This window comes from Canis lupus, chromosome 9, assembly GCF_011100685.1.
Source record: "Canis lupus familiaris isolate Mischka breed German Shepherd chromosome 9, alternate assembly UU_Cfam_GSD_1.0, whole genome shotgun sequence".
In the NCBI taxonomy this organism is placed as follows: domain Eukaryota; kingdom Metazoa; phylum Chordata; class Mammalia; order Carnivora; family Canidae; genus Canis; species Canis lupus.
In genome coordinates, this window is record NC_049230.1 from 55,126,486 (window position 1) to 55,144,957 (window position 18,472).

Here is an 18,472-nt window from a genome sequence, read left to right on the forward strand (position 1 = left end):
CTGGTCATTCTATTCCACTGATCTTGCTGCCTGTACCTAATAAGCAGAAATCACTTTAACTGTAGTGTTAGAAAATGTTTTTATGTTCGATCATACCAGTCCCATCATGAGATTTCTTTGTGAAAAGTCCAACTTTTTTTTTTTTTTTAAGATTTATTCACGAGAGACAGAGAGAGAGAATGGGGCAGAGACACAGGCAGGGGAAGAAGCAGGCTCCATGCAGGAGCCCAATGCGGGACTTGATCCTAGGACCCCAGGATCACACCCTGAGCTGAAAGCTGACGCTCAAACTGCTGAGCCACCCAGGTATCCCTGACAGCTTACTTTAATGAAGCTTCAGAAACACAGTAAATCCTTCCACTTATTCTAGTCTTTTTTTATAAATTCAATAAAATTTTACACTTTTTAAAATGTCAATCACTTCTATTTCATGCTAGTTTATTTCTAAGCATTTTTTAGTCCACCATATTTTTAACTTTTTTTTGTCAGAATACTTTAAATTTTTGCACTTAAAGAGCACCTGGGTGGCTCACTGGTTGAGCGTCTACCTTTGGCTCAGGTCAGGATCCCAGGGTCCCAAGATAGAGTCTCACACTGGGCTTCCCACAGGGAGCCTACTTCTCCGTCTGTTTCTGCCTCTCTCTACTGGGTCTCTCGTGAATAAAAAAATAAAATCTTAAAAAAAAAAAAACTTTTGTCATATCACCTAATCTCATAAGAAAACCTAATAGTTCCCAGCTTTTCACTCTTGGCTTTCTAGGTAGACAATCATATTGTCATCAGATGACATTTCCTCATTTAAAGATTTCTACTGTAATTTGTTTTGTTACCTTGTATTCGCTAAAACTTCTGTTAACTTTAAACAACAGGAACAATGTAGTATCTTTCTTTCCTTACTTTAACAACATATCTAAAATGTAGTCTTTTTTATTTTTTAAGATTTTATTTATTTATTCATGAGAGACACAGAGAGAGAGACAGAGAGACAGAGACATAGGCAGAGGGAGAAGCAGGCTCCATATAGGGAGCCCGATGTGGGACTCAATCCTGGAACTCCGGGATCACGCCCTGAGCCAAAGGCAGACGCTCACCTGCTGAGCCACCCAGGCGTCCCTAAAATGTAGTCTGAAATGGATAAGTACTTTGTCATGTTCATGAGCAACACATTTATATTTTTAATTTACTGTAAGTTTTTTTTTTTTAATCTGGAAAGGATGTTGAATTTCAGCATATACTTTTACAGCATCTGATGAGATAAACACATAACTTGGCTCCATTAATCTATAAGTGAAATGAATTTCATGAAAAGATTTCATAACAACTGAACCACCTGTTCAATATCCTTTAAATAGTACCTCTTTGGTTATAGCACATTACTCTTTGAGGCACTGATAAATTTCATTTACTTATCTTTTATTTAGAACTGCTCTTTTTTTTTTTTTTTTTAAAGATTTTATTTATTCATGAGAGACACAGAGAGAAAAAGAGGCAGAGACACAGGCAGAAGGAGAAGCATGCTCCATGCGGGGAGCCTGACGTGGGACTCGATCCCCGGTCTCCAGGATCACGCCCTGGGCCGAAGGCAGGCACTAAACCACTGAGCCTCCCAGGGATCCCCTAGAACTGCTCTTAAATAAGAATGTATATAAGCCAGAGTGATGTGCCCATTTCTTTTAGCTGCTGTTTTGCTAGAATATGATTACCAGGGGCGCCTGGGTAGTGTAATTGGTTAAGCATCCACCTCTTCGTTTAAGCTCAGGTCGTGGACTTAGGGTCGTAAGACTGAGTCCTGTGTCAGGCTGCATAATCAGCAGAGTCTGTTTGAGTTTTTCTCTCCCTCTCTCTCTGCCCCTCCTGTTCATGCTCTCTAAAATAAATAAATCTTAAAACAAACAAACAAACAAAAGAATCTACCAGGATTATAAAATGAATCAAGGAGCTTTGTATCATTTTGTATATTCTGTCCTATAAATTTGTAGTTTTGCCTGTTAAATCAATGAGTCTTCTTGTTGATTTGTGGATTTTATTATTTTAAAAGATTTTATTTTTAAGTAATCTCTACCCCCACCATGGGGCTCAAACTCACAACCCTGACATCAAGAGTAGCACACTCCACCACTGACTCAGTCAGCTGTTCCCACGAGGCCTCCCATTTTATTTTATTTTTAAAGATTTTATTTATTTATTTACAATAGACATAGAGAGAGAGGCAGAGACACAGGCAGAGGGAGAAGCAGGCTTCATGCAGGGAGCCTGACGCAGGACTCGATCCCAGGACTTTAGGATTGCGCCCTGGGCCAAAGGCAGGCGCTAAACCGCTGAGCCACCCAGGGATCCCCTGAGGCCTCCCATTTTAAACCATCTTGTCCAAGGTAGGAAGGGAACAACAACAAAATTCTTCAGGAAATTCACAATAAATTTCCCCTTTTGTATATTAAAATATATTATTATAAAGCTATAGCAATTAAAAAGGAATTACTCTGGTAGGAGAATAAAAATTTATATCATGGAAACAGAAAGGAATATTGAGACAGAGTTTGTAGGGACGCCTGGGTGGCTTGCAGTTGAGCATTTGCCTTCAGCTCAGGGTGTGATCCTGGAGTTCTGGGATGGAGTCCCACATCGGGCTCCCTGTATGGAGCCTGCTTCTCCCTCTGCCTGTGTCTCTGCCTCTCTCTTTCTGTGTCTCTCATGAATAAATAAATAAAATCTTAAAAAAAAAAAAAAAAAAGAAAGAAAGAAAGAAAGAAAGAGCTCCTAGAATCTACTGACTCTACTGAGCCTGCCAGGTGCCCCCCTAGTTGACATTTTTATGAATTGTACGTTCTCACCCTCAGTTCATATTTCTATTCAAGTTGTTTTAAAAAACCAGTTAATACATGTTCTAAATATTAAGAACCGTTTTAAAAATTATTTTTAAGGTTTTTTTTTAAAGATTTTATTTATTTATTCATGAGAGACACAGAGAAAGAGGCAGAGACATAGGCAGAGAGAGAAGCAGACTCCATGCAGGGAGCCAAACGTGGGACTTGATCCCAGATCCCGGGATCATGCCCTGAGCTAAAGGCAGACACTCAACCACTGAGCCACCCAGGCATCCCTAAATATTAAGAACTTCAACCATTTCTCATATTTGAAGCAGAAGTTTATTTTTTTAAGATTTTTTATTTATTCATTTGAGACAGAGAGAGAGAGAGAGAGCATGAGCACGGGGGAGAGGGAGAGGGAGAAGCAAAATTCCTGCTGAGCTGGGAGCCCAATACGGGGCTCAATCCCAGGACCCAGAGATCATGACCTGAGCCGAAGGTCAGGCTCTGACCTTCTTAACCATCTTCTTCTTAACCATCTGAGCCACCAGGTGCCCCAAAAGTTTATTTTTATAGCTGATCATTCCCTTTGAATTTACTTTATAGCTTTTGTTTACCTTTCCTTTTATAAAATCTCAAACCTACACAGAATTAGAACAGCATAATGAACCTTTATGCAACCATTCTCCAGCTTGAGCAAGAATCAACACATGGCAGTCTTGTTTTATCTCTCCTTCCAGCTGCATGCCCTCCCCCAATGGTTTTACAATAGATCTTAGATATATTACTTCATCTGGAAGATACTTTAGTATGGATCTCTAAAGATAAAACTCTTTGCTAACATAACCAGAATACTAATATCACACCTAAAAAACTGATAATTTAATATGACCAAATATCCAGTCAGTGCTCAAATTTTTTTTAAGATTAATTTGAGAGCAGCCCCGGTGGCTTAGTGGTTTAGTGCTGCCTTCAGCCCGGGGCATGATCCTGGGGACCCAGGGATCCCTGGGTGGAGCCTGCTTTTCCCTCTGCCTGTGTCTCTGCCTCTCTCTCTCTCTCTGTGTCTCTCATGAATAAATTAAATCTTAAAAAAAAAAAAAAAAAAAGATTTATTTGAAAGAGAAAGAGAACACATGCACAATCAGCTAGAGGGGCAGAGAGACAAGCAGACTCGCCACTGAGCACATATCCCTGAGATAAAGACCTGAGCTGAAGTCAGACACCTAAGCGACTAAGTCACCCAGGCGCTCTTGTCTAAAACTTTTTTAACGGCTGGAACATTAACATCTATACAAGGCTCAACCTTTTGGTTTATGTCTTGTAATTAAGTCTTTTAATCTCAAGGTTCTACATCCTTTATGTTTTTTTCCTTGCCATTAATTATCAAAGAGTCTGGATCATTTGTTCTATAAAATTTCCTATGTTCTGAAAAACTCCAGAATGCAATTGCTAACCCTAACCCTGTGGTATATTCTATTAGGTTTCTTTATTACCTGTATTTTCTGTGAACTGTGGAAGGACAGTGCCTTCTAACAGAACTTTCTGTAGTGCTAGAAATGTTCCACATTTATGATCTGCAATATAGTAGCCATTAGCCATATGTAGTTGTTGAGGATTTAAAATATGGCTTCTGTGACTGAAGAACTGAATTTTAATTTCAAAAATTTTTAGGGACACCTGGGTGGTTCAGCGGTTGCACATCTGCCTTCAGCACAGGGAGTGATCCTGATCTGGGGATTGAGTTCCACATCAGGCTTCCTGTGAGAAGCCTGCTTCTCCCTCTGCCTGTGTCTGCCTCTTTCTCTGTGTCTCTCATGAATAAATAAATAAAAATCTTTTTAAAAATTAAAATTAAAAAAAAAAAATTTTAATTAGGGGTACTTGGTTGGCTCAGTCTGTAGAGCATGACGCTTGATCTCAGGGTCATGAGTTTAAGCCCCATGTTGGGCATGGGGCCTACTGAACTGGTACAAGTTTGGGGTAAGAATCAAGACCTTAAAGGGGACACCTGGATGGTTCAGTTGGCTAAGCATCTGCCTTTGGCTCAAATCATCTCAGGGTCCTGGGATTGAGCCCTGCATCGGGCTCACTGCTCTGCAGGGAGTCTATTTCTCCCTCTCCCTCTGCCCCTGCCCCCTGCTCGTCTGCCTGCTCTCTCTATCAAATGAATGAATAAAATCTTTAAAAATAAAATAAAAAGAACCTTAAATTTTTTTGAGCAAGAATTCTGTTTTTAGGAGTTTTTCTCAAAGAAATATAAGTAAGACATATATAAAATGGTATCACTACAGCATTATGCATGGTAGTGAAAATACAGAAACTTTAATATTCAATAGTAGGTATGTTTTTTTTTCTGATCGATTTTGGTATGATTATATGTGGGAGGTATCCTATTCTGACAAGTTCATCAAATACTTACTAAATATCTACTATGTGTCATGGCAATACTGCTCTAATTAAAAACATCAAAATATTTTTAATGGTTATACTAATTATGTGTTCAAAATATAACATTAACAGAAAAAAAGCAATGTGCATTCCTGTGAGGTTTTAACTTTTACCATAGCATAGCAGGAGTTCAATAAAATATTACTCAATTTCACAATCAGAATAAACAATTATTTGTTTAACCTAACACTGGAAACTCGATATGTAGGAGTCCAACTTGGGGTGAGGATAACTGCCCCCCACCACTCCTTATCAGGGAAGAAAGATGAAATGCTAACGAATGATTATCTGAGGTCCCTCCAAAGACTCCTTACCTCAGAAGTGGCCCGAATGATTCCCGAGACAAGGCTGCACAGCTGGTTGCCTCGGGTCCGGAAGGCAGACAGGTCAAACTTCAGCGTGTCTCTGTGCTGCTCAGAGGTGTCCAGCTGCTGGTTGAGGTGCAGCACCTCCTCCTGCAGGGCATAGAGGCTCCGCAGGCGGATCTGGCCTTCTTCCTTCCGCAGCCGCTCCTGCTCCACCTGCTTCAGGCGCTGTTGCTCGGCCTCCCGCAGCTTCAGGTTGAGAATCTGCAGGAAGGGCTGTCCAGTTACCTTTCTCTGAGGCACCTCTCGGCCTTCTCTTTCTGTCTCCCCTGAGCCCTACATGGGCTACATATTTTTACAGATGGACCCCGAACAGAAAGAGGGCAGCCCAAGGTGAGTCACACAGAGGTGAGATTTGGGCCAGGTCCTCCATACCCGTCTGCCAAAACCCCACTTTGGGAGGGTTAAAACTAGACATGGAAAGGCCCACATGGATTCTCCCAGGCTCTGACCTTTGCTCTGTGACGATGCTCAGCTTTTAGCTTCTCTTGGTGCCCCAGGGCCTCCCTGGAACTGCACGAAAAATGGCAGGGAAGAGCAGTCAGGCATGCCCCATAAAATTGTCTTACCCTCCCTCTCCTTTTTTTTTTTTTTTTTTAAACAAGCATTTCTTTTTAGAAAGACTTTTTTTTCTTTTTAAATTTTTATTTATTTATGATAGTCACAGAGAGAGAAAGAGAGAGAGGCAGAGACATAGGCAGAGGGAGAAGCAGGCTTCATGCACCGGAGAAGCAGGCTCCATGCACTGGGAGCCCGATGTGGGATTCGATCCCGGGTCTCCAGGATCGCGCCCTGGGCCAAAGGCAGGCGCCAAACCGCTGCGCCACCTAGGGATCCCTACCCTCCCTCTCCTAAAAGCCTCCCTCTCTTTGTGATACATGGGTTGACTTTCCAGGGGTGGTCATTTTTCTAGGTTATAAGCTTCACTGGCTATTTTATTTTGAGATTTAAGGCCTCAGAAGAAGTCCAACCCTTTTTCCTTCAGGTCTAATGCAGCCAAGCACACTGATGATCCCGCTCACCTCTTCTCCATCACTTCCCTTAAGTCCTGGAATTCTTTATGCTGTTTCAGTTCCTTCCGTTCATCGAAGCGCTTCAGTTGTTCAGATGCCATCTCAGAGAGGGCTCGCACCTTCCTCTCCTGCTCCTCTTGCCACTGCCTCAGGCCCTCCTGAAAAGGATCAGCACCTGCTCTCTGGAGCTCCATTAGCACCTTGCTCACTTACCTGTGGAGAATAACCTCCTGGCAGCCTTTAGCTCCAGAGATACCCAAAGGCATGTAACCACCTGCTTACTTCTCAGAAACTATGCTCGAGTTGCACCTCCCCTTTGGGTAGATGTTTAAACTCGGCTGTTTTAGGAAACTCTTCCAATTTGCCCCATTCGGTTCATGTCATTCTAATGTCAGCTGAGAACAGACAGGTATTTACCAACATGGTGTCAAACAGCCCTGTGCTTTTAGGCCTCCATCCTGTGCATTCTAATGAGGGTTTCTGACGAACCAACAGAAATCCTCACTCTAACTCCATAAACGTGCTATGCACATTCCCACGTTACTCTTTTCTATACCTTATCATTTCTGCCTACATCTCCTCCCCACCTCAGCTTAGTCTCCTTCCTATATTCCGAAAGGTATCAGGTTTTCCATTTATTATTCATGAGAGTATTCTCATATGGTTTTTAAGGGCGATGTGACATTTTAACTACCAAAATTTATTTATTTATCATTATTATTATTATTTTTAACTACCAAAATTTAAAGTATACACATCCTTTGACACTAGTTTAATTTTAGGAATTTATCCTGAGGAAATATTTGCATGGGTGTGCAAAGATATATGTATAAGGATGCTCACAGCAGGCCTCTTGATGATGGCAATAAATTTAAAACAATTTCAATTAACTGGAGATTGACTAAACATATTACAGTGAGTCAGACTCAAGAATACCTTGCAACCTTTAAACAGGATGAGATGCTATATATACTGGCATGAAGATATGGCAAAATATATTGTTAAGACATTACATTATTCTATTTTAGAGCTTCCAGTACAAGAAGGCAAAGCGAACACAAGCATATATAACCTCTCCTCCGAGCCTCTGTTTAAATACGACTTGGGAAGGAAAAAAAGACTCAACCACTGAGAGTCCCTGGGATCATCAGCAAGGGAAAAACTTATAATATGCTTCTGGAAGATAGAAAGTTTCTGTAGAGGAATGTGGACTGACAGAGCAGAACTAAGAAAATGTGATGATGCATGCATGCATGCACACACACACACAAGAAGACTAACCCTCTCAGGGAGAAAGCCAACAACCTACTAGAACCTCAAAGAGGCCCGGGACTGGGAAATGTCACATCTGAAATCAGGTGAGGTTCATGGGGCTGAAAACAGAAACATCAGCTGAATGTTTGTGGACAAAATAGTCAATTCTTACTCCCACCCCCAAATCATGAGATCAGAACAGCCAACAGCCAGGGACGTGTGCTGTAATGATTTTTTTTAAAACATCTTTTCATATGCTTCATTGTCTGTATTGGTAAAGTACCTTTATCTTTTGCCCATTTCATATTTGATTTTTCTTTTCACTGTTGTATATTGGGTAATGATTTGAAAAGAGATCTGCACATTCTCTGACACCTTCCCATCTTCTCCACTTCACCTTGAGTAGGACTTTATGACTGTGTTGACCAAGAGAATGTGGGAAAGAGAAATTATGTTACGTGACTTCCAAGAGTAGGTTACAAAAGGCCACACTGGTTGGCCATTATTTCTTAAGATGCTTGCTCTTGGAATCCAACCTCCAAGCTACGAGGAAGCCCCACCATGTAGAGAGGGTAGATGTTCCAGCCAGCAGCTAACTTCAATTGCTACCTAGGTGACCAAGGAAGCCTTTGAAAGAACTCCAGCCCCTTCGCCACAACTGCACAGCCCCCAAGTGAGAACCACCTAGTTGAGCACATCAACCTCCAGAAACATGAAAGACAGTAATGAAATGCTACTAGCAGTTGTAAGCAACAAGTTTGGGGGTGATTTGTTACACAGCTCATATATACTCCCAGGCAAAAAACAGAGTTTTTCCCTGCAAGAAAATGAATAAACTGTCCAGAAACAACCCTGGATAAGCTAGCATGGAGTCTGGTATTTCAGAACAATACCCTAGGAATTCTGACACTCAGGCAGTCCAAAAGCATTAATAATCTTGTTCCTGACTATGCACCTTGAAGCTTTGGTCCAACCACTGACAAATAAAGGTCATTAGCTATTTGAGGAAACGCTATACCCTAAGAAAATCAAAGTGAACAAGTGGAAAATAATGAATCTAGAGGAGGCAGATATTTCAAGGAACATGATTAAATCTGAAAACAAACAAAACAAAACTCCAGGATGATATGAGAATAAAATGCGCTGAAAAAGAAACAAGTGGAGAATAAAAAAAAAAAGCTTGTGAAAACTAGACATATTTTTTTAAATTTTTTTTTTATTTATTTATGATAGTCACACAGAGAGAGAGAGAGAGGCAGAGACACAGGCAGAGGGAGAAGCAGGCTCCATGCACCGGGAGCCCGACGTGGGATTCGATCCCGGGTCTCCAGGATCGCGCCCTGGGCCAAAGGCAGGCGCCAAACCGCCGCGCCACCCAGGGATCCCGAAAACTAGACATATTTTTAAAGTAGATATATACATAGTTTTTCTTTCTTTTTTTTTTTTTAATACATACTTTTTCAAATAACAATGGAGGGGGATGCCAGTAAAAGCTCCATCATTTGAAACACTACTAGCAGGCAGCCCCGGTGGTGCAGTGGTTTAGCAACGCCTGCAGCCCAGGGCGTGATCCTGGAGACACGGGATCAAGTCCCACGTCAGGCTCCCTGCATGGAGCCCGCTTCTCCCTCTGCCTGTGTCTTGCCTCTCTCTCTCTCTCTCTCTCTCTCTCTCTGAATGAATAAATAAATAAATAAATCTTAAAAAAAAACAAAACACTGCTAGCCTTTAGTAAATAGGCAAAAATGATGGCAATAAATTTAAAACAGGCCTCCATCCTGTGCACTCTAATGAGGGTTAATTTATATAACAAAATAACATTGGTTTGTTGTTAAATTTATGAATTAGATGTTCTGATTTCTGTTGTATTAATTGTGCTTTCTCAAAAGACCTAGGAATTAAAATCCTTCTAATCTTTTTCAGAAAAGCATGAAAAAATCATAAAGTCAAATATATCATTAAATCTATTCTTTCTTGGGATCCCTGGGTGGCACAGCAGTTTGGCACCTGCCTTTGGCCCAGGGCACGATCCTGGAGACCCGGGATCAAATCCCACATCAGGCTCCCGGTGCATGGAGCCTGCTTCTCCCTCTGCCTATGTCTCTGCCTCTCTCTCTCTCTGACTATCATAAAAAAAAAAAAACAAAAAACAAACTATTCTTTCTTTAAGAGGCTATTAAGAGGGCAGCCCTGGTAGCCCAGCGGTTTAGCGTCGCCTTCGGCCCAGGGTGTGATCCTGGAGACCCGGGGTCGGGTCCTACACCAGGTTCCCTGCATGGAGCCTGTTTCTCCCTCTGCCTGTGTCTCTGCCTGCCTCTCTCTCTCTCTCTCTCGGAGCCTGTTTCTCCCTCTGCCTGTGTCTCTGCCTCTCTCTCTCATGCTCTCATGAATAAATAAGTAAAATCTTAAAAAAAAAAAAAAGAGGCTATTAAGATCCATCTTCTCAGTATAAGCTTATTTGACAACCCCAGATCATCTTTAAATTCTGGAAAAGTAAATGGAAGCCAGGAAAGCCTAGGTAATTTTATCAAAATCATATGTAAAATAGAAAAGCTAGGATTTGAACCCAGATCTCCCTTCAGAGAGCTCACTTGTGACTGCTACATTACACTATCTCCCCAAATAAATCAGGAGCTACTAGCATGAGGCACACAATGATTAGTGTGAGGTGGACATCCTTAATGCCCGCAAAACTGCATTTAAATATGGCTCCCTCAGTCAAGCCTGCCTTACTACTTCATGGGTCACTTACTGTTCCTCTCATCCTATGTACCAGCTCATACATTCGGATGCAGCCTTCCACCTTGATCCCCCGGGAGGACTGAAGTACCATAGGTTCTGTATACTGGGACTTATGTTTGCCCTATATAGACAAAAAAAAAAAAAAAAAAGGAAAAATTAAGCATTCACAATGGTAAACTTGGTGCTATCCCTTTCAGATGAAAACTACATCCCTACTTACAGACAATAATTATAAGAACAACAATTTAGATTAGAACCAGTGTGCTTTTCATGATATTGATCTTGTTCTAATTGTTTTCCTTAGTAAAAGAAATAATTAGTAAGTTATATTTATATAACAATATACAAACCAATAAATGGTTTGTTGCTTTGGACAGTTTTTTTGTTTTGCTTTGTGTTTTGGTTTTGTTTTGATTTACCCAGCAAAATTTCCCCCTTTCTTCTGGTAAGTGTCCAGTTGTGCTAAGGTGGTTTGGATGGAGCAATCCCAGTCCAAATCCTCAATTCTTCTACCTTCCTCCATCATGGGTAACATCTGACCAGCCTACCAGTCAAAGTACTCTATCCTCCTGTGCCCCAGCATCTACTTCAAGAATGAGGCTTATGATCCAAGGTAGGCCAGACTCCGTCTCTGAACTTTTCTGATGGAGTTACCTGGAAAGGCTTAATACTTCTAGGGATGCTAATCTAAGATGTGTGTCTAGGGTTACTAATGGCCATCATGCCACAAGGAGTCATGTGAAAAATGAAACCAAAAAGAGATAAACAGAATTGAGAGGAGAGGCAAAGCCCCGTATTTGGGTCACTGGATCAAGTCAGAAATAGTGTAAAGCAGAGACAAAAAGCAGATTGCCTGGATTAAACCAATTATGAATGCACTCACAGACTTCATGGTTATATGAGCTAATTATTCCTTTTTCTCCTCTTGTTTTGCTTAAGCTAGTTTACTATTATTTTTTAAAGACTTTATCTATTTACTTGACAGAGTGAGACAGCATAAGCAAGGGGGGAGCAGCAGAGGGAGAGGGAGAAGCAGGCTCCTTGCTGAACAGGGAACCCAACACAGAGCTCAATCCCAGGACCCTGGGATCAAGACCTGAGCCAAAAGCAGATACTTAACCAACTGAACCACTAAGCACTCCTGCTTAAGCTAGTTTAAACTGGGTTACTTGGGCAGCCCCAGTGGCGTAGCGGTTTAGCGCCGCCTGCAGCCCGGGGTGTGATCCTGGAGACCTGGGATCGAGTCCCGCATCGGGCTTCCTGCATCGAGCCTACTTCTCCCTCTGCCTGTGTCTCTGCCTCTCTCTTTGCTCTCTCTGAATGAATGAATAAATAAATCTTAAATAAACAAACAAACAAACTGGGTTACTAAAGGGAAGCCTGGGTGGCTCAGGGTTGAATGTCTGCCTTTGACAATGGGAGTGATCCCAGGGTCCCAGGATCAAGTCCCACATCGGGCTTCTGACATGGGGCCTGCTTCTCCCTCTGCCTGTATCTCTGCCGCCCCTCAGCCTCTCTCTGTGTCTCTCATAAATAAATAAAAAATCTTTAACAAAAAACTGGGTTACTAAAACAATAATTAAAAAATAAACTAGGTTTCTGCTAAACACCAAAAAGTCCTAAATGACACAATAATCTATTATATGAATCCATCCAAAACTTTATTTAAACTTCAAGAATGGGTGTGCCTGGGTTAGCTCAGCCAGTTAACTGTTCAACACTTGATTTTAACTCAGATCATGATCTCAGGGTCCTGGGAAGGAGCCAAATGTCAGCTCCACGCTCAATGGGGAGGCTGTTTGAGGAGTCTCTCTCTCTCTCCCTCTGCCTCTCCACCTGCCTCATGCTCTCTCTCTCTCAAATAAATCAATCTTTAAATAATAAAAATAAATAAATAGGGGCTCCTAAGTGGTTCAGTCAGTTAAGAAGTCTGGAGAGGACCTCAGCAGTTTGGCACAGTACCAAATTTCCATATGAAGAAGTTGAGGCCTAAGGAGAGGAAGAGGCCTGCCCATAGGCAGGCCACAATATTGGCAGAATCAGAACCGAGAAACACTTTTTTTTTTTTTAATTTTATTTATTTATGATAGTCACAGAGAGAGAGAGAGAGAGAGAGAGAGAGAGAGAGAGAGAGGCAGAGACATAGGCAGAGGGAGAAGCAGGCTCCATGCACCGGGAGCCCGATGTGGGATTCGATCCCGGGTCTCCAGGATCGCGCCCTGGGCCAAAGGCAGGCGCCAAACCGCTGCGCCACCCAGGGATCCCCCCGAGAAGCACTTTTTTAGAAAAAACAAATTTTTCTTATTTTAAAATAATCCAAAAAATAAATAAATAAAAAATAAAATAAAATAAAATAATCCTAATTCTGGGATGCCTGGGTGGCTCAGTGGTTAAGCATCTGCCTTTGGCTTAGGGTGTGATCCTGGAGTGGTTGGATCAAGTCCCACACTGGGCTCCCTGCATGGAGCCTGCTTCTTCCTCTGCCTGTTGTCTCTGCTTTTCTCTCTCTCTCTCTCTCTGTGTCGGTCATGAATAAATAAATAAAATCTTTAAAAAAATAATAAAATAGGGATCCCTGGGTGGCGCAGCGGTTTGGCGCCTGCCTTTGGCCCAGGGCGCGATCCTGGAGACCCGGGATCGAATCCCACGTCAGGCTCCCGGTGCATGGAGCCTGCTTCTCCCTCTGCCTGTGTCTCTGCCTCCCTCTCTCTCTCTCTCTCTCTCTCTCTCTATGTGACTATCATAAATAAAAAAAAAAAATAATAATAATAATAATAATAAAATAAAATAACCCTAATTCACAGGAAGTCACAAATACAACATGTACAGGGAAGTTTGTGCACTCTTCACCTAGTCTCCCCAATATTAAAATTCAGGAATACAGTAAAATATTATAAGAACAGAGGCACCTGGGTAGCTCAGTCATTAGGTGTCTGCCTTCAGCTCAGGTCATGATCCCGGGGTCCTGAGATCAAGCCCAGCATCAGGCTCCCTGCTCATCAGGGAGTCTGATTCTCCCTTCTCTCCTCCCGCCCACCTCATGTTTTCTCTCTCTCAAATAAATAAACAAACAAAAATGTTTTTAAAAATATATTAAGTACGGTAAACTGATGTTGCTACAAGCCACAGAACTACTTCAGATTTCACCAGTTGTACGAGAACCCATTTGTGTATGTGTATCGTTCTATGCAAGTTTATTTCATGTGTAGATTTCTGTGACTATCAGCACAATCAAGGTACAGAACTGTCCCATCACCATAAAGCTTCCTAAACCCCACCTATCTTTTTCTTTTTTTTTTTTTTTTTATGATAGTCACAGAGAGAGAGAGGCAGAGACACAGGCAGAGGGAGAAGCAGGCTCCATGCACCAGGAGCCCGATGTGGAACTCGATCCTGGGTCTCCAGGATCGCGCCCTGGGTCAAAGGCAGGCGCTAAACCGCTGCGCCACCCAGGGATCCTCAACCCCACCTATCTTCATGCCTCTAATCTGTTCTCTTTAACACTCTTATTTTAAGAATGTTAAATAGATGGAATCATACAGTATATTCTTGTATATTTGTAAATACGCAAACTACTTCTGGAAGAATACCCCCATCCCCACCCCAGAAAAAGAGAAAGAAAAGAACAGAACACCACTAGTAACAATTTAACTGTTTTCAAGTGGGAGAAAAAAAGGCAGGCACAAAATAGTCAAAAAGAGGGTAAAAACGCTTTTTTTTTTAAAACAAATTACAGTTTTTGTTTTAAAATTACAGAACCATGATAAGGTACATACATCTTGAGATCAGGTATGAAATTTACTGTAAGCCTCCAGCAGCCAATACAAAAAGGGAAACCTCGTGAGTTAAACTCCTGCAATGTTCATGAGAAAAAAAAAAAAAACCCAACTGCTCACGAAATTAATAATTATTCTTGCTACTGAGAACAGAGGGGAATCTTTCTCTCACTCTTCGTAAAGAGAACACTGCATGAAAAAAAGAGAGAGAGAGAGAACGCTGCATGATGTAGTGAATGGCGTCCCCACAACAGCTATAAGAAAGAGCCACCACTATCTTCCCCAGGGTAAGGTCACTGTCATCTGACAATGTTAAACACTTCAACTTTTTTTTTAAGATTTTTAAGTAATCACTATGCTCAACATGGGGCTCAAGCTCATGGTCCTGAGAGCAAGAGTTGCATGCTCCACAGCATGAGCCTGTCAGGGGCCCTTTAAACACTTCAACTTTTCAGCCACCACTGACTCCTGTCTTAAGCTGATCACAAACCTTACCTCTGCTCCATCTGGTGTTACTGAGGAGGTTGGTGAGAAGGTGGGGGTTCTGACAGGAGATTTGGGACCAGATGAAGGTTGGCCAAGGGTTAAGGTGGATCTGGAGGATACTGCGGTCTCAGAGGAAAGTGGGTTCTCTTGCGTGTGGCATAAGACATGGTCTACCACCCATCCAGAGTAGGAAGACAGCTTGGGAAGAGACATACATTCTTCCAAAACATCCTAGAGAGAAGAGGGTGAAGTTGAACTTATACATCAATTGATCTAAGCAATCAAAAATAATTTTGTCCTTACAATCCACTACCTGCCTTACTGGTAATCTAAGAAGCCCTGAATAAAATACATACATACATACCAAAGACCCAATCTAATTGTACTAACAATCAGAGATGAAGAAAAAGCGGTTTCTTGATAATGACCCTGACTACTATCCTTTTAGAGCATCAGACTAAATAACTCTAACCACAGAAAAAGGAACAACACACAAAGATGGTCATTAAAGCATATTTGAAAGCAATCTAAAACATCAGAACAGAAAAGGACACAGGAAATTTTGACATAAGCTACAGCATACACAATCAGGGGGACGTTAGTCGATTAAAACTACTGAATGTGAGGGCACCTGGGTGGCTTACTCGGTTAAACATCTGATCCTTGATCTCAGCTCAGATCTTGATCTCAGCCCCATGTTTAAAAAAAAAAAAAGTGGGGGGATCCCTGGGTGGCTCAGAGGTTTAGCGCCTGCCTTTGGCAGGGCGGGTGATCCTGGAGTCCCGGGATCAGGTCCCACGTCGGGCTCCCTGCATGGAGCCTGCTTCTCCTTCTGCCTGTGTCTCTGCCTCTCTCTCTCTCTCTCTCTCTATGTCTATCATGAATTAAAAAAAAAATTTTTACAAAATAAAAAAAAATTTTTAAAAAGTGGGGATCCCTGGTGGCTCAGTGGTTTGGTGCCTGCCTTCGGCCCAGGGCGTGACCCTGGAGTCCCGGGATCAAGTCCTGCATCGGGCCCCCGGCATGGAGCCTGCTTCTCCCTCTGCCTGTGTCTCTGCCTCTCTCTCTCTGTCTCTCATGGATAAATAAATAAAATCTTTAAAAAAAAAAAAAACAAAAGTACTGAGTGTGAATTCTATGTAATACCATACTTCAGATTCAATTTTTCTCAGTTTTATTGAAAAACAGTTGACATACATCACTGTAAAAGTTTAAAGTGACAGCATGAAAAAAAAAAATAAAGTGATAGCATGATGGGTTGATTTACATATATATGTATATATTTTTAAAGATTTTATTTATTTATTCATGAGAGACACAGAGAGAGAGGCAGAGACATAGAGGGAGAATCAGGCTCCTCACAGGGGAGCCCCATGTGGGACTCGATCCCCGGACGGGGAATCACTACCTGAGCGGAAGGCAGACACCCAACCGCCGAGCCACCCAGGTGTCCCACAAATGGGATTTATAATAGAAAGACTACAAAACAAGTTCTAAGCACTCTTTAATATGTGTGTGGACAACTTATTCAACTCTACCAGTTAATTATTACCTCTGTGTAAATGCCATACAGCGATTCAAACCAGAGAAGCTTATAACATTTCATCGCAAAGTACACAGCAATTCTGGCTGAGAACTTTAATAAATACCAGGAAAATATTACCAGGAAATACGGAAAAATGGTACAATACTGATTAAGAGCACTATTAAAAGTTAATAGTGAGGGCAGCCCCGGGGGTGCAGCAGTTTAGTGCCGCCTGCAGCCTAGGGCGTGATCCTGGAGACCCAGTATGGAGTACCACGGCAGGCTCTCTGCATGGAGCCTGCTTCTCCCTCTGCCTGTGTCTCTGCCTGTCGCTCTCTGTGTGTCTCTATGAATAAATAAATAAATAAACAAACAAACAAATAAATATTAATAGTGATTAAAAGCACTGAATTTGGAACCAGCCTTTCTTTTTTTTTTTAATTTTTTTTTTTAAATTTATGATAGTCACAGAGAGAGAGAGAGAGGCAGAGACACAGGCAGAGGGAGAAGCAGGCTCCATGCACCAGGAGCCCGATGTGGGATTCGATCCCGGGTCTCCAGGATCACGCCCTGAGCCAAAGGCAGGCGCCAAACCGCTGCGCCACCCAGGGATCCCTGGAACCAGCCTTTCTTAGCTTAAGTTCCATCCTGACGTTCCACTTACCTGTATAACCATGAGGAAGTTTACCTAACTTCATCACTGCCTAAACTTCATCATTTCTTTTATTTTTTTATTTTTTTATTAATTTTTATTTATTTATGATAGTCACACACACACACAGAGAGAGAGAGAGAGAGGCAGAGACACAGGCAGAGGGAGAAGCAGGCTCCATGCACCGGGAGCCCGACGCAGGACTCGATCCCGGGTCTCCAGGATCGCGCCCTGGGCCAAAGGCAGGCGCCGAACCGCTGCGCCACCCAGGGATCCCCATTTCTTTTATTTTTTAAAGATTTTATTTATTGGGGCACCTGGGTGGCTCAGGCAGTTGAGCGTCTGCCTTTGGCTCAGGTCATAATCTCAGGGTAGTAGGACCAAGCTCCACATCAGACTCCCTGCTCCACGGGGAGTCTGCTTCTCCCCCTCCCTTTGCCTCTGCCTGCCAGTCCCCATGCTTGTGTGCTCTGTCAAATGAATTTATTTATTTATTTACTTTTTTGTCAAATGAATTTTTAAAAATTTTTGGAAAAAAAAAGATTTTATTTATTTATTTATTTATTTATTTAAGAGAGAGAGAGAGAGAGAGAGAGAGAGAGAGAGAGAGAACATAAGCAGAGGGGAGAGGGAGAAGCAGGCTCCCCACTGAGCAGGGACCCCAACGAGGGGCTTACTCCCAGGACTCTGAGACCATGACCTGAAGCCAAAGGCAGACACTTAACGGACTGAGCCACCCAAGTGCCCTGCTTCATCACTTCTAAAAAGGAATAATAAAGGATCCACCTTGAAACAGTTGAGGAGGATTAAACGATAATAGATATAAAGGGCTTAAAAATCCTAGCACATAATAACTACTCAAAAATTGCAAGTTATGGGGCAGCCTGGGTGGCTCAGCTGTTTAGCGCCGTCTTTGGCCCAGGGCATGATCCTGGAGACCCGGAATTGAGTCCCACGTCGAGCTCCTTAAGTGGAGCCTGCTTCTGCCTGTGCCTGTGCCTGTCTCTCTCTCTCTCTCTCTCTCTGTCTCTCATGAATAAATAAATAAATAAAATCTTTTTTTAAAAAATTGCAAGTTATTATTTTACCTAGATCAGTGGTTCTACAGCAGGATCAATTTTACCCCCCGGGGGAAAGCTGGCAATGTCTGGAGACATTTTTCATTGTCACAACTGGGAGGATGCTATTGGCACCTAGTCAGTGGAGGTCAGGGATGCTGCTAAACATCCTCCAATGCAATACAGCAATAGCAGCCCCTCACAAAAAAGAATTCTTCGACTCACCCCAAAATGTCAATAGTGCTGCAGCGAGAGATACTGATCTAGATCGTAGGTACACATTCCATGTGCAATTAACAGATATTCAAACCAAATCTGGACACAGAAACATACAGGTTGTATG

General features: G+C 42.2%; 1 protein-coding gene across 3 annotated transcripts in view; it reads right to left on the minus strand.

Annotated features, from left to right (window-relative positions):
• The window catches only part of GLE1 (GLE1 RNA export mediator), a 35,714-nt gene that overhangs the window by 14,743 nt on the left and 2,499 nt on the right, over window positions 1-18,472 (minus strand). For 2 of the 3 annotated variants that reach the window (XR_005364946.1, XM_038549171.1), the window contains exons 2-6: window positions 14,904-15,125; window positions 10,643-10,753; window positions 6,646-6,794; window positions 6,076-6,136; window positions 5,573-5,827 (exon numbers count right to left, since the gene is read on the minus strand). Coding sequence is in view for 2 of the 3 variants with exons in the window: in XM_038549171.1 (XP_038405099.1) it covers window positions 5,573-5,827; window positions 6,076-6,136; window positions 6,646-6,794; window positions 10,643-10,753; window positions 14,904-15,125 (798 nt within the window). In the remaining variant the exon portion in view is untranslated. The remainder of the gene's footprint in view (window positions 1-5,572; window positions 5,828-6,075; window positions 6,137-6,645; window positions 6,795-10,642; window positions 10,754-14,903; window positions 15,126-18,472) is intronic. The other variant, XM_038549172.1, reaches the window with a different exon arrangement.